Source organism: Rhinolophus sinicus, chromosome 5 (genome assembly GCF_057876585.1).
Source record: "Rhinolophus sinicus isolate RSI-liver-muscle chromosome 5, RSI-T2T, whole genome shotgun sequence".
Taxonomy (NCBI): Eukaryota; Metazoa; Chordata; class Mammalia; order Chiroptera; family Rhinolophidae; genus Rhinolophus; species Rhinolophus sinicus.
This window is the reverse complement of record NC_142505.1, coordinates 4461664-4482556: the sequence shown is the minus strand read 5'-3', so window position 1 is coordinate 4482556 and position 20893 is coordinate 4461664. Positions and strand designations below refer to the sequence as shown.

The window sequence follows — 20893 nt, the reverse complement described above, 5'->3', positions numbered from 1 at the left end:
CTTCTGGGACATCGTCATAACGTACTAAATGCGTCCGTCTGGCTGACGATCTTACTGGGGTTTAGTTTCGGGGTAGGTCTTAATTTTCGGGGAAACATGGTAATGCTCAGGAAAGTGCCTTGTATGTGGCAGGGGGACCATAAGTATTTGCTGAGAGAATGAATCCATCACCCAATAGTTCTCAGATGGCTATGGTGAGTGGCCCTCAAGATGGGACCAAGTTTCACACCATTTCTGATAAACACCCACGACACTAACATACGTGGGACACACAGGCTGTGGCCTAAGAAATCCTTCTCTGCTTTTGGTCAGGAGTAAATTCTGTGCGGTTTCTTCCTAAGTCTTTATTGCCCTTAAGCAGTTATTTTGACTAGTCCCACAGATGCTTTCCAACCAACTGGTGAAATGTGATGTCAGAATGAAAAAATCCTTAAGTCTGTAAACATTTCTAATTCTCTACTACATGTTCTGGGGTGAGGACGTGCAGCTCGGGATAAGAGAGAAAGACAATGCTTTTTCTCATTTATGAGCAAATCACTTTGTTGATGAATAAAAATTACCTTGGAGCAGGAAGAGGAAAACACAGGTTGTTGGGAGGTGGGCAGGGGTCCCCCACCTGAGACCAAGGCCTCGGCGGGGACGGGCTCTCAGCCCCTCGCCCACGAATGGACGCTGCGCCGACCATTTTCTTCTCTCTCCTATGTCAAGCTTTCCCTCTCTACCTGCCCGTTCCCGCTGAGCACCCCAGCTTTACCATAACCTCCCGACTTAAAAAATATCACAGCAAAGCCACCCTACAGTCATCTCGCCCCTTCTGTGCGTCTCCGGCAAATGTACTCACAAGTGTTTGTGCTGAGCCTTCCGCCTCCATCTTCTCCCCCTCCCTCCGACCCCAACCTGTTCCCAACCTGGATGCTTCCACCCCAGGGTCTTTGCATAAGCTGCTCCCTCTGCCTCAGAGACTCTTCCTGCAGCTCCACACGCTGGTTCCCTAACGCCACTCTGGTCTCTGCTCTTTGGAGAGGGCGCCCCTGACCACCCATCGAAAACAGTGTCCCTGGTCCCCGCCCCCAGAACCGTCCTGAACCCCTTTTATATCTTAACATCTTTAGCACTCGTCACTATCTGACACAGTATATACATTTTAAAAAATAAGTCCATGCCTCCGATCAAAATGAAAGCTCTTTCGAAGCAGGAGTTTAACCTATTTTTCTCATTGCTGGATCCCTAATGCTTATAAATACTTGGCACAGAACCAGTTTTAGTCAGTGTTGCATGAATAAATGAAGGAATGAATGAAGGTGGGAGTGAGGGAGGCAGGCAGGCATGCAGAGTTCACAGGGCCCTGAAATGAGTCCCGAGCAGTGAGCAAACAGGGAAGTCAGCTCCACGCAGAAGCACGGGTGAGTTCTACGCACAGGGCATGGCTTGGGTGGAGACACAGCGGCCAATGCCATGGAAGCTGAGGAACCTACCGGGAGTTCTGGGATGCCCGAGGGACAACGGCATGCTGGGAAGGCAGGAGGCGACAGGAGAGGGCGAAGGGGCTGGCTCACATGTGGCACGAGGCTGAGCTGAGCATTCACCCCCTTACTCTTCCCAGAAGCCTGGGCTCCACCAAAGCTGGACACTGCCGCTCAGTGGAGGCCGTGACGCCGCTCTGTCCCCGTCCCCCTCCCGGCCCCCCGCTGATCGTCACCTGTAGGATCTCGATGATCTTCAACTTGGTGTCCATGACCATGATGTCCTCCTTCTCCGGCTCCGCCTGCTTCACGCTGCCTTCGGGGGCCGCAGCCATGGGGGCCACGGGCAGAAAGCCCCCTCCCCGCAGCACCACCTGGGTCATCAGCTCCCCGACGCCATGGATGGAGCGCATCACGTGACTGCCTACAGGGGCCAGGACAGACCTGGGTGGTGATTATGTCCCTAGTGCATGCTGAGGCCCCTGGCAAGGGGCCTGGGCAATTTGGAACAAAATATTTACCATCTCCCTGTTCCAATACCTTCTCAGGACCCCAGGAACCTGAAAAGGTTAGTAGCCATCAAAGACTGGGGGCTTCAGGGAGTGGCAGCAACTGTGGGTTTTGAAATCCCCAAGGGAACATGTGTGTGTATTAATTCACCTGCCAAATGTTACTGGTCACCTACTACGTGTCCGTTGCTGTGCACAGAACAACAGGACTTAACAAGGCACAAAGCTGGTGCTGCACCAACGTCCGCGTGGCTCTGAGCATGTGGGGTGCCCTCTGAGGCTCAGTCTCGCCGTCTCGTAAATGCGAATAAAAGAGCTGTGACAGGACTGAATGGTAAAAGCTACACGGGATGACTGCGCACAGGCCCTGACGGAGACTGGCAGGTACAGGACCGTATTTTCCTGTTCCAGCAGTAGGGCCCAACAGACAATAGTCCAGCCATGAGTACCTGATATTTGTTTACTCTGACCTCAAACAGAGGGAAAAACCACATGAAGGCAGACTTTCCTAGTCACAAACTGGGAATAGGACACCCAGATACGCCTGGATTTCAGTGCATCATACACTAATGTAATCACTGAGGGCCTCGTGACACATCGACAACTATGATGGGACACGGATTTTAAAGAGATAAGTATTCAAGTCGTTAGGTAACTTTCAGTTGGTTCCGCAGAATATACACACCGACTCCTATTTGTCTTTACTTTTGAAATGCTCATAGTGAAAAGTCAGGAACAGAGGACACGACATCCCAAGAGGAGTGACAGGAGAGGCTGGGAGGGCATGTCCCAGAAGTGTGGGCACCTCCAGGCCTCCCTGCAGCTGCCCCGCATCAGTCTCACCTTTATTCTCCTCCCCTTTGGCCATCTTGCTGATGGGGAAGATTGTCGTCACGTGCACACAGTCCAGTATGGCCAAGAGGATTTTGGTTAATCGTAGAAGGTCAGAGAAGTTGTAGAAGCCAAAGTATATGAGGTTCCTCGCTAAATTGACAACCTATTGTATTGAAAGAGAAAGCGAGAGAGAGAGAGAGAGAGAAAGAATTCAATAAACTGTATCGTTCAGTTCCATTTTAAGTTGACTAGTTTATAAAAGGACCGATTCCAGCCTTCCTTATGGTAAGAGAAGGCTTACATTTTGCTTACCAATTTCTGATCAGATTTCGTTTTGTTCATATGGAGAAAAAATAAGAAATGAAAACCTGCAAAGCTACTGATCCGCTTTGATGACTAGTTAGTAAAAAACTGACCCAATCGTCTGGTCTGTGCAGCTTCCCAAAGACAACACAGGGCGAGCCTAGTTCTACCCAACAGGACACAGATGCCAACACCGCAATCCTCGGGAGAAAAAGTGGTCTCGAAGAGAAACACTGACACAAAGGTCATGAGGATTTATGTCCCTCAAATGATTAATCTGTGACAGGTCCCAAGCAGTCTCTCTTTCCTGTCATCTTCAATATAACAATGTAGAGAGTGTATGCAATCTTCCATCATTTTACATGGTTCAATTCACCCTGCATATTTCTTCTAAGAGCATAACCACCACTGAGCCAAGTGACCGGTATTGGTTCTATTTTACTCTGGAACAAAACTATGCAGGATTCTTTTTTATTACAAAACCAGAGGACCGTGATAAAAATCACCACATACTGAAGTATTTTCTATTTACCCATCGAAAAAAAGACTAATGAAAAGCAGAGAAAACACAGAGATCATTTTATCACGAGTTACCTCAAATGTAAGCTTATTTTTCTCCTTATCAGAGAAAGGAAACCTCTGGCAAACCACGTCTCTTAGATACTCCTCCACAAATTCCATTGTCTGAGCAAACCTCTCCTTAATTTCATCTTTGGAAGTTCCACTACTGTCGTAGCTACAAGGGAAGAGGGAGAAAAGCATGTCAGACTTCAAGTTTTTCCCAGCGACGCCTCCCCCAGCCGCTCAGCCTCAAAAGTGAACACCCCCTCCCAACACTCCTGAGCCCCGCCCCGCCCCTCCTTTACGTGTCCCTCCTTAGCACACGTCACCCACACACCCATCCTCGACATCTGTCTTGTTTATTGTCTGTCTTTCCCCACTAGCGTACAGGTAGTGTTCTAGTTTGCCCGCTGATATAGTCCTTGATCCTGGCTCCCAGTAGACACCAATATTTGTGGAATAAAAATGACAAACAAGATGTAAAAACTACAATCGTGCCATCTTCCACATGCTTGAAGAAAGACATCATCTTTGCCATTCACTTTACGTGAAGCATGAAACAACTAACTTCCCCTCTCATCTGTGACTCGACCCCACCTGACCCCATGCGCCCGCCTGCGGCTGCACAGAACAGTGTGACCGGGAGCGTCTAGGGAGACATGAGTCCTGACGGGGCAAGGAGCAGAGGGCGCAGACTCACTCGTCGATGGCGATCTCGGAGGGGATCTCTGACCACAGGCGGGCATACTTCACGGGCGTGACCTGCTCCTGGGGGTCGCGGTCCACGTGCATGTGAAGCATGAGGCGGCAGAAGGACGCCCGCAGGTCATAGGGCAGGTTCTCGTCGGACATGCAGCGCAGGATGAGGTCCACGTCCAGCTGGCCTGAGATCTCATTGATGGCCAGGTACTGCCGGTCCAGACACATCCGAGCAAAGAGGTTCAGCTGATACCTGGAGGAAAGGGGTCACGTGACGCTCAGGTCCCGAAACCATCGAAGGTGGATGGCACGCACCGCGGGCGAGTCCAGGGGGCCCCGACGCTCACAGCAGTGACATCTGGCCATCTGAACTTACACTACTTACACGCCCTATACTCGGTCATCAAACTCCAGCTTGTATACCAAGCGGAGAAAGGAACAGGTCAAGTCAGCTTCATGTGTCTACCCTGCTGTGTTGCAGGAATTATATGACCGCTTGATTCCATTTTGCCCTTGTTTATCTTATAAAATACATGGGAAGAAAATGGTTGTCTATTTCTTCAGCAGTGTCTTTATACAGTTCATCAGAGACCACGTAGGAAACATAAAAGATGCGGCCCCTATAAATCTCATTAGAAAGTTTTAATATTTTTAGGATCTTATCTTGTCTAAATCTACTCTTTGACTTTTACACACGTGTGAAAAACGTGGTGTAAAAAGTAGGGGCTCCTGGAAATGTCTTTTGCTGTCTTCCTCGTCCAATCACACGTGAACTTTGTTAGCTTCCGAACTTGACCAGTTCAGGCACTATTTCTCCTTCATTCTCGCAAGAAGATTCGTCGAGCATTAAAAGAGTAAACATACTTGGAACATGACAGAAGAAAGCCATAGCTTCCACAGCAGCCAATGTGGGCTTCTGACTTTAAAGCCCTATCTATCTCCAAGGACCACGAGTTGAAAACCTCAACCTCACTAGATAGCAGTGAAATGCAAATTAACACTTTGTAAGCGGGCGTTTTCCCGCCAAATCGCGTCGTAATGCGGGGCTTTTTTGACATTTTCTCGCCAAAATTAGACTTTCCGTAAAATATTCATATATTTCGATCTATTTGATATTTTTCTATGAAACTTTCAGTGTTTTAGTTTAAAAAGAGGTCTCTATTTATTTACTTTGCAAAATTTTTGCCGGTTCCAACTAGAGGCGATATGACGAATTTACTCGTTTCCCACAAAAAATGTGTTAAAACATGAGTCTATGGCACACTCAGACGATGAACAAAAATTAAAAGAGTCTCCTGATATTCAGTTAGCAAAGACAAACAAAAATTCTCATTTACAACTGCTGCGAGTATGCACAAAAATATCCCATTCAGGGCTGCTTAATCAAGTTTAAAATATGCACACCCTCCAATCCCGTAATTCCACTCCTGGTGAAGAATGGAAACTCTTACACGCCTGCATAAATCTGCACGGGAGGTGCCCTGCGATGGAAAACTGTGGCATACACTGAATAGCAAAGAGCAATGAAAATGTGGTACATTAATAACACGGGATGCCGTTCAGCAGTGCAAGGCAATGAACCAATCTCCATTAGGAGGAAGACATCTCAGAGACAACACCGAAAAAACAAGGCAGGTTTCAGCGCAGAACTGAGGGTACGGTCCTGTTTACACAGAATTTTAAGGACAAAATATCGTATATTATTTCTGACCGCACGCCAATGTGGGAAGTACAAGCGCACAGCGACTGTGGAAGGACGCACAGCACGTGCACAGACGGAGGAAAGGAGAACAGCAGGCAACAGGGACAGTGCACCTGCCAAGGTGTCTGCTCTATAAGCACGTTTCTGTCTTGCCTCCCCCCCTTTCCCTTCCTCTTTAAAGGATCCATTGGTTCCTCTCCCTTCTTTTCCTTCCCATCCCTTCCCTTGAGGTGGCAGGGCCAGCAGGCCACGAGCGGGGACACTGGGATGGAGGAGGTGACCGGCAGGGGCGGAGTCTGAGCAAACAGCCAACACACCGGGATCACGCCAGCCAGGTTTCTCCCTGTTGGGGGAAAGGAGTTAGGACTCTGGACGGGGTGACGGCTAGAGCAGCGGATGGTGTTGGAACGGAACTGGAATTACGAGTGTGAATGCATGGTTTTCCTTATGTTTGCATAGACTGATATAGAAATCGACGCTGAGCGTACAGATAGAGACAGACAGACAGACGAAATGTATATGCGCACACACATTTCCTAGCTCTGTCTGCTAGGGTTCTAAGAGACTACTGCCTCTATTTTGCAGATAAAGAATCTGGGGCACAGAAAGATCTAGAACCTGACTGAAGTAAAAAAGCTAATGAGTCGAGGTCAGGATTTGAACCCATGCAGCATGACCCCATGGCCTGCCTCTTTGCTAGAAAATGCAGGCATGTGCCAGGCTGTTCGAGGGCAACCTGCAGCTGGGGGCTGACCCAGGCACACCTCCTTTTCACCCCGCCGCGTCCAGACATCAATTTACCGTCTACGTAGCAATGAAGTCTTACACTAAACTGCTCCCCCCACGGCACAGCAGACCACACACCTTTCTGCTGGGCCACCAGACCACCGTCTTGCAATTCCTTGGAATACTCAACCAACCAGCACCAAACTCGTCCGCGGCCCTCTCGGAGCAGCGCCCTGGGGCCCGCACGCAGCCTCACCGGTAGTAGCTGAGGACGTCCCGGTCCTCCTTCTGCCCTTCCTTCGCGTCCTGCGCCAGCTCCCGGACGCTCTTACTGCGAATCTCTTTGCTGCTGTCCCTCCAGAACAGCCACACCTCCTCCTCGTCTTCCCCGGCCTCCAGGGCGTTCTCGCCAGTAGAAACACCTTCAAATTCAAAACGAGACAGAACCAACCTGGAAAATAAAACGAGGAGGGGAAACTCATTCGTGCTGCAATCCTTGATCGTCTCTGATCAACGACAGCGACAGATGGAAATCGAGCTTCACTGTCAGCGTAAGACACAGGAAGCCGTTTTGTTTCCCCCTGTGGCAGAACTACAGGAGGGCCGGACAGTAAGGTCTGCATATGTTTTAACCCAGGGCGACTGCAATGTCTGCATTTTGTTTTTCTTCACTGAGTGGGAGTGGGTGCTACCACTGGCTTCCGGGGGTGGGGGTAGAAGCCATTGTAAACGTCTTATGATACAGGGGACCGTCCCCACGAGACAAAGAATTACTCGGCCTCAACCATCAAAATGCCAAGTTTGAGAAACCCTATATTAAGTTATGCATGAGAAACAAAAAAAATCACTAGTTTAGGGCATAATTTAGTTTTCTTTTTTTTTAAACACATTGTCCACATTATTGGCACTGTACTTCTCAGGAAAACTGTTCCCTTCCTAAAAGTGAATCGCTTCTATTAACCAATACTTCTGTGGACCAATAAACACTTTTTAAACAGTGATGGTTTGAAAAGCTCTTCCCAACACTGACATAAGATCAACACTGAATGACTGCTTTTAAAACTGAAAACTGACGATCATACTTGGAGAACGCTAAACTCTTAAAGTTAAACCAGGTGTGTAAGTGCTCCCAGGTAAATTCTCATTCCTTTGAAACCAGTGTGCAAAGGGACAGCTCGCACACAGGCGGCCACGCCAAAGCTAACTTCGTTCCCCTAACCGAGGCCTTTGCAAAGGGAAGATCAAATGCGAGCCGAGCCGACTGCAGACCGAGTCTGAAGAACCTGAGGGGTTAGGTTTCGTTTCGCACAAGCGCACACAGCCACGGAACCGCACGTTTCCCATCAACTCCCTCCTCATCTTTATCCTAAACCCCCAGCCCCACTCACTTGGTCTCGATCAAGATGTCGGCATTAGTTGGGTTCAGCACAGCTTTACATATCAGCTCCTGGGTCACCGGAATCGATTTGTTCATGGACACGCAGAGGTCGGACAGGTAATCCAAGAACCTATCGAGGAAGAGAAACCAAACAACACGTGTTCTGAAGACAGAGCAGAGGTTCGGCTCGCGGAGCCCGACTCTTCCTCATGTGGACAGACCTGCTGTGCCGCTAGGAGAAGCAGTGACATTTCAGGGTCTGATGCTCGTCTCTACGGCACCATCAGAAACCTGGTCACCAGAGAGAGGAAAGAGAGAAGCAACAGTGGGAATACAAAGAGGTGATGAGGTAAAAATGCAAAGAAGGAACGAGACCAGAAAGAGCTCCGTCAAGAGGACCTGGGGGTGGGGGAGGGGCTGGAAGGCTGGGGCCTGAACCCAGAATCTGGTTCTCATTCTCACCCGCAAATTCTGAGGTGCACTGTTGTTTGGGGAACTTAACCTCCTGGGGCCGCACCTTTGTCATCCAGGACATGGACAATGTGTAACCTAAGAGGGCTGTTCTGAGGATGAAATGCGATGACCTCTGTAAAACGCTCCCTCAGCTCACCTGTGGCCGTGAGAACGCTTAGGAACATGTTTTCATGGGAGAGGGAGTCATTTTTACAACACTATGGCTCTCCAGTGGGACCGTGCGTGACACCCACAATGTAAACTATTTCACATTTTATATGAAATGGTGTGGATCTTAGTGAGGAGACAAGAGGCAAGAGAGTGGGGGTGGGGGATCTACGTGAACATGACAGAAAGGATGGAATTCTCTCTACATATAATAATGCGTAATAAAAACAAACATTCAAGTAACACCTGAGCTTGCCAACGATCATACTTAGAGAATGCTAAACTCTTAAAGTTAAAGTTCTGATAATCGGGGGTGCGAAAAAGTAAACGAGGGGCCAAGACAAGAGTAATTGTCATTTACTGTACAGCTCTCTACTCAGTGCCAAGGATATCATGCATTTAGCCTCATGTAGTTTGCACAACGACCCATTTAGCAGACGAGGAAATTGAAGTCCCGAGGGAAAGCCAAGGTCAGCCAGCTGGTAAACGTTAGTGCTGGAATGGCTGCTTCTCGTCCCAGCACCACGTTCTTTCCATGAGTTGTCAAAGGCCCTCCCGACACCGGCCTGGTCAAAACAGGTCCCCAAAGAAAGGGACTCTGGGGAAAGCCCAGGATCCAGTGGCGCCTGCACCTGGTAAGTGCACAGACGCTGCTGTGACCCCCCAGCCCCTGCTCACCTGGGCTCCCGGTTCTTCCGCACCAGACTGACGAAGGTGTCGATCTCAGCCGCGGTGATGTGCTTCTCCAGGAGCTTCCGGTTGTTGTGCAGCAGCGCGGTGATGGTGTCTTCGGCCAGCACGTCGTAGCCGATCTGCTTCTGCATGAAGCCAAACTGCTTGGCTATGTACTCCTTCAAGGGACATAAGAGAGGTCAGCAGGGGGACCCTGAAAAGGAGGAGGGCGGCAGCATCCCGCCGCTGAGAACTGCCCGCCCAGGGACATCACGGGGAGGCCCCCACAGCCCTGCCCAGGCCACAGCTGCACATACCCTCAGCCTTGGTCTCCCTCAGCCTGCCACACAAGCGTCATTCAGAAAAATGTGCCTTTTAGTAAGTGCACAGTATAAACTTTAATGTCGTGACTTATTTTTCTAAAAGGCCAGAAGCTGTTTTTCAACTCTGGTGTTAACTCCTAACACGAAAGGATTCAGCTGTGCCTCCTGGCTCCGTAATGCTGCATAAACACTGATTTTTTAGGACGACGCTCCTGGTTTCGTTTTCTTTATCTGGGGTGAAAATACGTTTTTAAAGCCGATGGGGAGAAGTTAGGAACAGTAAGCCAGTCAATCACGTCCAGAGAACATATGGAAACCTCTCTCTTTGGGGATCAGACATCGCATTGCACAGAAATCCTTGAGAACTCAAGGAAGCCTCTTATGAATATTAGTTTCTGTGCAAAGATATTTTCCCTGACCAAAATAGACGATTTGCTTGCCCAAAGTTCAAGTGGACATTTTATTAATTATTATTAATTCCCAAGTTCTGGAAACTGCTCAGGATTAGCGCGTGGACAGTGGCCACCTTTCAGCCCCCATTCAGTGAGGATGCAGGTTGGGGGCCTCATCAGCCTTCAGGCAGGTACCACTGGGTCCATAAACAACAGGCAGTCATCAGTGCAGCTAGAAGGATGGGGCTCGTCTCCTACGTACAAGCAAACTGTCCTAGGGCACACAGCCGTCGGAAGACGGAGAGAGAAGCAGAATACAATCTCTTGTGCACTGTTGGGTACGGTGCCAGTGCACGGGAGGGGCTTAAAGCAACCACAGCGCCAGATGCACCCTTCAGACTAACGGGCGAAGCATCATAGCTGCACAGTGCTTCGTATTTAAACAATAGCAAAGTCGAGGGATTAGAAACCCTTGCTCACAAGATTATATCTAATACTTTAGAGCTTTGCTTAAGATCAGCACTACCTGTACGATGACAAAACTAACTACAGAGAAGAGCTGAAATCTAAAGGCCACTACAGTGGCAGCAAAAGCTGAAACACAAAACACAGCACAGACTGGAGTCCAGGTTACACTAAGCACCGTTCCGTGTGCCTGCAGGACAGCTGTCCCCCTTTATTTGCGGTGTTGCTTTCTGCAGTTGCAGTGGCCTGTGGTCAGCCACGGCCCCAAAATATTAAATGGAAGATTCCAGAAATAAACAATTTATAAGTGTTAAACTGTGCATGGTTTTGAACAGCGTGATGAAATCTTGCACGTCCCACTCAGGACGTGACTCGTCCGCTTGCGAGCGGCGTGTCCACCCTGTATACGCCCCCTGCCCGTTAGTCACTTAGTAGCCGTCCCTGTTATCAGATTGGTTACCAGAGAGCGAGAGAAACCACATTCATGTAACTTTGGATATAGTATCGTATATAATTATTCTATTTTATTAGTCACGTTGTTAATCTCTTACTGTGCCTAACTTATAAACTTTATCATAGGTGTGTATGTATAGGAAAAAAGCAGCATGCATATAAATAGAGGGTGCCAAAAAATTGTATACAGCTTTAAGAAAGGAAAACTATATTAAAATTGTAATACTCAATATAGGCCAATAACAAAAGATGAATGCAAGCCACATTTGACTTCTGCAATTACAAGAAGTGCTCAAAGTTGTTCCCATCTATCATGCTGGGTGTCACGCGGGGTCTCAGCTCCTGCCCCCCGCATAAGAATGCAGGACATGGTGAGGCCAAAAAGGAACACCCACAGAGTGAAAGATAGGGGAGTCACACCACCATAGTCTTGCTGGCGGCTGGGTTGGAAACACAGGAAGCAGGAGCCACGCTATCTGCAACCTCCCATCCACTTCTCTCTAACCAACCTCACTTGCTGGCTGCAATCTGCCCTTGCTAGCCCCCATTTGCTGCTAGCGTAGCCACAGCTGTTATATTAGTGGCCAATGGCTCACTGGTTACAGCTGACGGCCAACTAGCCACAGCTGATGGCCATCCAATCACAGTTGATGGCCATTTACTGCCCAAGTGAGCACCTTTCCACGTGAGGCCAAGAGCCTGGAAACTGCACTCCTGGCTCTGTCCCCACACTATCAGTGTCCAGGCACTTCTGATTATGGTGAACTACTGCTTGAGCAACGTTGACCAAAGTGTCCACCTGTATAAGTTTTTTTGGCACCCCCAATAGAGAGGGTTTGGTACTATCTGTGGTTTCAGACATCACTGGGGGTCTTGGAACACATCCCCCACAGATAAGGGGGGGGACTGCTGCACCTTATGCAGCCGAGTTTCTCAGCCTTTGCACCACCCACTTTCTGGGCTAGATAATTCTTTGTTGCACGGGGTGTCCTGTCCATTGCTGGATTTTTAATTGCATCCCTGGCCTCTACCCACTAGATGTCACTTGTGACACTAAAATGAGTCTCTAGACATTGCCCAGTGTCCCCTGGGGAACAATCTCAAAATGTCTGGAAGCTCCAAAGAAGCTCCAAAGAACATTTATTTCATGGGGAGAAAAAATATACACACAGTCATGACATAGATAATGACTCAGAAAGTCATGAAACACACGTCAGAACCAAAAAAGAGACGTTAACAGCAGAAATGGAGGAAATGCAAGAGGCATGAGAAAAGATTCCACTCTGTCTTCAATATAAACACGTGGGATCGGTGGGATCGTGCCCCTAAGCCTTAAGGGAACGTGCCATAAAAAATACTAGAAATGTAATAGCAGCGTCAACGTAAAGTAACCTCATTGCAAGGAGGCTGCAGAAGGGAATTCTCAGGTATCTCTCTTAGGACTCTACAGTACATCTTCCTGGGCTTGCAAAAACAGTTTCCTTTCTAAGAGCAAACTTAGTGAGCTCTTCTCTAGCCAGTACATAAATGCACATGTGACACTTAAGACTGACTCCTGAGGAAAGTGTAGGAACTTCAGGGAGGAAAGCGGCAGCCGTGTCCCGCGAACCCTGAACCCCACGCTGACCTGGTTCTTCCTGTAGTCCTGCTGTGAGTGTCTCAGGACCCGGTAGCAGAGCCGGCAGATGTGTCTGAAAGGAGCGTGCCGCTGGTCCCCGAGCTCCTCCAGCCGCAGCATCGGGCCGTCACCACAGTCTGTGAACGGTGCCTGTAACAACTTGAAGATCTGGGGGTGAGGAGGAAGAGTGAAAACCGTCATCACTGGTGTAAGGCAGGTCTCAGCTCCCGCTCCCCGCACAAGAACGCAGGATATGGTGAGGCCAAAAAGGAACACACACGGAGCCATAGGTAGGGGAGTCATACCACTATGTTCTCGCTGGCGGCTGGTCGAGACACAAAAACAAACATCCACCAGTACCCCAGTGAGGGGTCTTCCTGCACCCCAGTCTCAGTGGTGGCCGGGCGAGACACAGGAAGCAGGAGCCACACGATCCACTACCTGCTGCCCGCTTCTCTGCCAACCAACCTCACTTGCTAACTGCAATCCGCTTGTGCTAACTGCAATCCGCCTCTCTGCAATCCGCAATCCACACTCCGTGTTTGCTAGCTCAGCCACGGCTGTTATATCAGTGGCTAATGGCAAACTGGTAACAGCTGATGGCCATCTACTACCTGAGCCAGCACCTTCCCACGTGAGGCCGAGAGCCTGGAAACTGCTCTCTGGGACTCTGTCCCCACACCCAGCTTGCGGCCCCGTCTCCAGCAGCTTCAGAGAACTACAGGGTGTGTGTGTGTGTGTCTGTGCATCTCATCTACCCAAGGGTGTCACTGTCTTCCCTCTGACTTGACTTTACACCAGCTGATTTAAATTTATACGAGATAATACTGTCTATCCATTTCCTGTAAGCCACTGCTCATTCTTTACGGTGAGATTCGTGGTGGCTTGTGGGGTCCTGTCAGACAAACTGGTCTCGAGTGCCTGCCATGATCAACACCATCGTAAGAAGGAAGTTGCCCTGGTAACCACCAGTTCCCCTCAGGAGAGGTGGGCCTGTATCACCTGAGAGGAATGTTCTCCCACAGGTAAGCAGGCCCATTAAGTTGTTTGCTGCTGTGGGATGTATGGTTCTTAACAAGCACGAGCCACTGGCTATAAGCCACCTGAGCTCCTGGAGGCTGTAGATGTCAAGCCCCCCTTCTCTTTCTGAGACAGAGATCACCCAACACTCTGCTTCTGTCCTACGTTCCCTTAAACAACTCTTTCATTCTGGAGCTGTCAGCCTCTTGCATCCGTCTCTCGGCCCCACCTCCTTTGGAGGTTGGTTCCAGTACCAACAGGTCCTTATAAGAACCTATAAGGCCTAAGTTTATCCGTATTCCACATCTCCCAGATGTAGGAAATAACCTTAAGGACACAGAGCCCTTGATATTATTTTTGAGGAAAATAAAGTTATCAAATGAACTCTTCTTGGAGTTCCTAATGGGCAAATTCTCAACAAGTGTGTTTTTTGGCCCATGCAGGGATCGAACCAGCAACCTTGGTGCTACCAGCACCACGCTCTAACCAACTGAGCTAACCGGCCACCCTCTCAACAAACGTATTTTCAATTGAACTGAGCTATGGAGCCACGAAGAGACAGGAAGGCAGCTTCAATGCATTCGGCTAAGTGAAAGAAGCCAACCGGAAGAGGCTGCGACTGGAGGAGCCCAGCTAGACGACACTGGGAAAAGGCAGAACTATGGAGACGGTAAGAAGATCAGGGCTTGTCGGGAGGGGTGAGGAGGAGGGATGAATATGCCGAGCAGAGGATGTTTAGGAAGTGAAACTGCTCTGTATGACACTGTAACGGTTGGTACGTGTCATCACACACATGACCAAACCCACAGAATGTCCACCACCAAGAGTGAGCTGTCCTTTAACTATGGACTCTGGGTGATGAGTCAGTGTAGGTTCATCAACCGCTACAAACGTGCCCTCTGGTGGGATGGTGGGGGATGCTGTGCATGCCTGAGGGTGTGGGGTGCATGCCTGAGGGTGTGGGGTGCATGCCTGAGGGTGTGGGGTACATGCCTGAGGGTGTGGGGTGCATGCGACCTCTGTACTTTTCACGCACTATTGCTGTTCACTTAAAACTGCTCCAAAAAAATAGTCTGTTTCTTTTTTTTTTTTAATCAATTGATCAAGCCTTCCAAGTGGAACCATCCACGTCCCTAAGAGCAGTGACCCCACTGATTTCTTACAAACTGACCCAAACTGTCATGTGTCACTGACCTGCTTGAGAATATTCTGTTCTCTCATCAGCTTCTGCCGTTCCCTGTTGGGCTTGGAGAAGACCACTTCAAGCACATCTTGACCAGAATTAGTTCCACCAGTGACAAAGTAAACCAAGTCTTCCAGCAGCTTGGTGACCGACCTGAGGGGGAAAGAAGCTGTTAGAGGTGGGACGTACTCCATGTCCCAGAAACCTCAGGCCTGAGTGAAGCAGTTAAACCAAAGCATTCCCGTTCCTCCCAGTCTCCTCGAAATGGATAACCGAGGGCCGTTACCAGAGTGAAATACAGACAACACATGATTGCCCACAAAAGGATTATCACCTTCACAAAACATGGGCCATCCGACACTGTCTGAGTCGCCTTGACCCCTGACATTTAGTAAGGGAGTTCCAGGGACCAAGTGGGACACAGAGAAAGAGAGCGACCTTCACAATCTCAGACTTTCAAAAAGGAACACCATTTCTTGGAAACCACAGGTTGAGCCACCCACATGAGGGGAGCCCTGCAACTGCCGCCCTCAGCCGCCCCAGCACGGCCTCCCTCTCTGGGAGGGGCCTGAAAGGCACAGGGTGTGGGGAGGAGCCGTAGCTCGCTCCTGGCAGGACGCACACCTCCGTTCGTTCTGCGTGATGGTGCCCTTCTCCAGCTTCCCCGCGATGGAGCCCAGCACCTTGCTGGCGTCGTTGGCGAAGTCCAGGTCGCGGACCTCGGCGGGGGAGACCGGGACGATGGCAAACGCCTCCTTATCCTCCTTCACGGGAGAGGTGCCGATCTGAAATGCAAGGTGGCCTTTGAGGGGCTCGGACGGAGAGCATGTGACACCAGACATTCCCTATGGGGCTTTCGGCAACAGAGAGCGTGCGGCTGTCTGTGGTTTCGCTCAACCAGATGTAGGAAACCATCTGGAAGCAAGTCCCCCAAGTCGTTCACAGTTGTCTCCTCTGGAGACTGGGATTGTGGCAACAGTGAGGCAGGAAATGGGGCGCTATTATAACGTGTAACTTCATTTGTTACAGGTAAGACTTAAAATGCGATCTATGTGTATAAATACACAGGGAAAAGCAAATATGCAAAATGGTAATTCTTGACTCTAAGTGACAAACAGTATAAGGATAGACTGTACCATTCTTTCAAGTTTTCTATATACCTAAAAACGTTCATAAAAGTTAAAGAAAAATTCCAATAACTTCTCCCATTCCCCCCCCCCAAAAAAAAAAATGTGTGAGGGTATCATTCCATTTTTTAAAAAGAAAACCGCTGTGTTTGTGTATTTATGCTCTGTGATCCTGGAGAAGGTGGGGAAGGAGAGGTAGGGCTTCAGGGAGAGAAATTAGAGATGGTGGGAGAACTTTCAAGAAATAAAAATAGTACATGTTTAAGTACACAGAGAAATAAATAATAAAGATTGGGGGAATCAACTAGTGTTTGATGGACCTCAAGGCCCAAGCAAACATTTGTCCAGCTGAAATCATCCTTCAGACATGAAACCCAGACAATTGCTCAACCCTTAGGGCAGAAGCCATGGAAGAAAATAAAAGGTTCTGATTACTCCAAAAGCCCTGGGCTTGCTGTAGCCAGGTCCCTTGGACAGAATTCTTTGATCACATTGGAGTTTGTCCACGACCACACTCTTGCCAAAGCAACACAACTGTACAGCTTCACACTCTCCCCCATCTGCCCTCAAAAGAGTCCTTTCATTAGGGGGAGGCCGGGGGCTGGGAGGGGAGGGCGCCCAGTTCCAGGACCTACTTTCAGCATCACGGGTTTTTCTTCTTCCTTGTCAATGGGGATGTTTGTGCTGTGGACCCAGGTATTAGTACACAGGTGTCTGAGCCGCACGTAGGAGTTTCTAGACAGGGAACGAAAGAAGCGTTTAGGGATCTGAGTATTTAGGGTTTCTAGCGCCACCAGCCTAGAATATATTCCATCAAAATAAAAATGGAGACCCAAATGGTTTTCTGCTACATACATTGCACAATATACACATAAGAGCAAATGGCTTTGGTCCAAGATTCTTTCTGATGTGTTTACAACAGCAAATCATTCACAGTGACTCTCACCTTGTGATTTGCTGTGGTTCTAAGATTATGTCCCGTGAATGAAGGTCTTTGAACAAACTGAGCACGAGACAGGAACAAGTGTATTTACTGAGTGTATATTAGTGCTCATGTGAGAGATGATTAAGCAATAACGACAATTTTCATATGGATCAATAAAGCAAAATGTAAAATCATAAAATTCCTGGGGAAAAAATAATGTGAGTAAATATTTAATAATCTTGTGGTAGAGAAAGCCCTTTGAAGAGTGAAACAAAATACAACATCCCTAAATTTTAAAAGTAAAAAATGCATAAATCTTATTATAAAGTTTATATTTTATATCTTCTGTACAGAAAAAAAAATCATGAACAAAATTGAACAAAAAATGATAAGGTGGGAAAATAAAAGAGTAACACATAGCATAAAAAGATTATTAATCCACATACGGACAAGGACACAGACCAGTGGTTTAATAAAGCAACATAAATGACCAGTAAACTGGGAAGTATGCATTCAACCTCCTTAGCATACAATTTATACAAATTAAAACAATGTAACACTTTATTGTATCATATACCAAAGATCTTAAAGATGGATATAACCTAGTGTCCACAACAGCTTAGAGACAGGAGTTGTGCTGCACACTTGTGGTGAGAGTGTGAACAGGTGAAACTCGGGAAGGGAGTCTGGCACTTTGTGTAACTTGTAAAATGCACTGGTATTTTTATCTAGCAATCCCATTTTTAGATTTTTTTCCATTAAGAGATGACAGCAGATACAAACTGAGGCTTAAAGATATTCAACAAAGCACAATTTATAGTAGTAAAAAAATTGTAAATAATCCAATGTCTTAATAATGGACTAATGATACCGTGCTTCCCCGAAAATAAGACCTAGCCGGACCATCAGCTCTAATGCGTTGTTTGGAGCAAAAATTAAGCCCATTTGGCTTAAACATCTAAGATTTGGGGCTCTGCAATGCGATCTGATGACTTGTGATAAGTTGCTTAAATTCTCTGGGCCTCAGAGTCTCTATAAGAAGGGGCCAATAATGCTACTTACTTGACAGAGGTGTTTGTGAAGATGAAATTACAGAACACGAGTAAAGCACGCGGCATTGTACACGGCACACAGTCAGCACTCAATAAACGTGAGCCACTGTTAGTAACACTGTTGGTTCAGCGTGACCCTTTGTCCCACGTGTAGTGCAGTTATTCCCTCCCCCCACAGGCTTCTTATGCAACAAAACTAAGAGTTAACTTTAATAAAATAACCAGAGAAGACTGGTCTGACTTCTCAACACTTAAAATGAAATTTACTTTGTACTCAGTGGATTTCAAATACTCCATTTTCTAGAATTTCTTTTCAAGTGCTTATTCAATTGACTGGGCGATCGCTCAGGTTTAGGAAGAAGGAAGAAAGTCAACTAGAAACATTCAGCCACTTGAGCTTAAGGTTTGGCTTGTTTACCTAAAAATAGCACTTCTTATCCAACCACTGAGAACTTGCAGCTGCTGAGCCAGAAACCACCACTCCTGACACCCTTGCAATGGGCAGCCAGGACAAACCCCGTGTGAAACCTTCCAGGAAGGCACCGTAAGCCTGCGGTTCCCAGCCGCCAGGCCACGCACACCAAGCCTGACTCACCCGGGCTAACTTGTGTTAGAACCATACCTGGGGACAAGGCTGTCACCTCCACGGAGAGTGGTGGGGTCCAGCTCGAAGATGGACGAGATGTCACTGCCTTCGGGCACCGAGACCAGGGAGTACACCATCTTTTCCTGGACATTTCGCAACCTGCTGCGAGAAGCGTCCTGATCCGGGTCCACCTGAGGAGGAAAGGTCACCGAGTCAAGGACGCTGCGTGCCGGATGCTGCGCTCACTACGACCACAGGACGGGAAAAGAAACAGTGAGCGCCAGCCGTCGGCGGGAAAGCGTGTTTCAGGGCAGCCACACAAGTCTCACCGGCCGTCCAGCACAAGACCATCTACGCGCCACCTTCTTGTGTTGCAATAAAAATGCTTAAACGATGGGGTTACGGTGACAGAGGTCCATGGGGACAATGCTCTCGGTGACAAAGAGCTCCACAGAGCCACAGCCAAGGGCGGCAGTGGGGGGAGGAGAAGCACTTTGAGACAACTTTCCTGTGGCTTTGGTATGGGCCGTTGTGCTAACCTATAGCGAAACTGTCTGGCCGTCATATGATACAGCTACTTCCCAGGAGGAAAAATAAAAAAGGAACCTGGATCCAAGAGTTCATAAGCAGTGAATCCCAGGGTGGCCAAGGAAAATATCTGAAAGTCAGCCTAGCCCTGAAAAAAACATCCGTTGTTAATCAAGCAGGGCCGCCAGCAGGGCGGGGAAGGGCTCGCCTGCTACCTTGGGGATCAGGCTGGGACTGAAGGAAACCTTCAGTGGAGGCAGATGAAGGGTGACGAAAGTGTTCCTGGGAAACTCTGAAGACAGTCTGGGCCCCGGAGCCCATCTTCCCGAGGACATGTAAGCAGATGCCCAGAGCAGTGTGACCGGTGTCGCGAGCTCCCTCTCAGCTCTGTGACTCTACACGGGCTCTCTCTGCATGTTTAACACCCCTGCAGGATGACGGCATCCACCTGCGTCTACCAGGAAAACCACATTTTCTTTGTCACTAAGTTGTTTAGCTCGGGCTGAGGCCCTGCCTCCTTTCCAGATGGGGAGTGGAGAAAGGATATGAAGTCTAACAGGCAAAGCAGACAGCACGGGAATACTTCATTCCCAGGGGCCTGAGCTGGAGGGCTGCGGGCAACAGTCTGCTTTAGCAGCTCATCTGCAGCCCCGACTTCCGTCTGTGTGAAAAAGAAAAAAAGGAAAAGGAAGAAAAGCTGCTTTTATGCCCCAAAACTCTGTCTGCTCCCGCTCTCAAGCTCCCGCCTCTAATACCACGGGGCTCTCTCCAAACAACCTTGACTCTTATCCCACGCACAGTAGAGTGAGAAAAGCCTGGAGGGCTCCATAACGTCTCTACAAGCTCAGCTCAGGAGCAAGAACTTGCCCAGAACCCTCTTCTAACTGCTGTGACCTGCAGCGTCCCACACGCCACACTCAAGGTGAACCCTGACCCGGTGCTGGCTGGAGACACAGGGCTGCTGCAGGCTGCTGGGGAGACCTGCCAAGGGTCTAGAGAAAAACGAAAATTGCATTAAGTTCACTGTGTCTGGAAACGAGGCTGGCAAACAGCGCGTTCATACTCTGTGTGCAGTCGGCGTTTGCCACCTAGTGGGCAGAAAGGCACACGGGCAAAAGGCCGTCAGACGAGAGCCAGCCTCGGCTTCTCCTTTTTCTTCCCTTAGCATCGAAGCAAATGGCTCTGGTGCCTCTGCATTTAGAAGGACAGGAGCGACAAAGCTGAGGGAGGTCCCAGGCCAGACCCACGGGGCTGGATGCCAGTCTCGGGAAAACACAGGAGCAGTAAGCAGAGCAGAAGGACAGAGAGGCTTCCTCTTCCAGGCTGCTGCCCTGGAGCTTCTCCAGCCAAGTTTCCAGGCCAAGAGGAGCGCAATGGGGGCCAGACCCTCCCAATGCAGACACTGCTGGCCTCGTGGTGAAAAGTGAGTCCCCAGAGACCCCTCCTCCAATGAGGGCCACCACCCAAGCCACAGCCCGAGTAGCCGGAGCAATGCAGTCTAGACCGGCCCCCAAGCTGGCGCACACCTGCCACCCTGGCATGGAGAAGCACGACAAAGTAAAGATGACGGAGCTCCGAGAGACCCCAAGACGTGGTGCAACTCAGGACCACTCTCTGCTTTCCCACGTGTCCAACGAAGATCATGAAACCTGCCCTAAGTCATTTCAGGGAGCTAATGCATAGCCCAGACGACCTGGTGATGTCAGGGCACTGGAATGGGGACGATCCTGTGCAACTGACAAACGTGCCGTTT

The 20893-nt window shown here is 48.9% G+C and overlaps 1 protein-coding gene and 1 non-coding gene across 2 annotated transcripts in view; both read right to left on the bottom strand.

Annotated features, from left to right (window-relative positions):
• ITPR1 (inositol 1,4,5-trisphosphate receptor type 1) overlaps positions 1-20893 on the bottom strand; it is a 293521-nt gene that overhangs the window by 147304 nt on the left and 125324 nt on the right. The window contains exons 13-24 of the mRNA XM_074312232.2: positions 18649-18803; positions 16685-16784; positions 15547-15707; positions 14934-15075; positions 12729-12887; positions 9475-9647; positions 8186-8305; positions 7054-7248; positions 4371-4622; positions 3704-3845; positions 2816-2969; positions 1700-1887 (exon numbers count right to left, since the gene is read on the bottom strand). Of these exons, the coding sequence (XP_074168333.2) occupies positions 1700-1887; positions 2816-2969; positions 3704-3845; positions 4371-4622; positions 7054-7248; positions 8186-8305; positions 9475-9647; positions 12729-12887; positions 14934-15075; positions 15547-15707; positions 16685-16784; positions 18649-18803 (1941 nt within the window). The remainder of the gene's footprint in view (positions 1-1699; positions 1888-2815; positions 2970-3703; positions 3846-4370; positions 4623-7053; positions 7249-8185; positions 8306-9474; positions 9648-12728; positions 12888-14933; positions 15076-15546; positions 15708-16684; positions 16785-18648; positions 18804-20893) is intronic.
• TRNAT-GGU (transfer RNA threonine (anticodon GGU)) lies at positions 14171-14244 on the bottom strand. The gene has a single exon. It is a non-coding gene; the product is annotated as a tRNA-Thr (tRNA).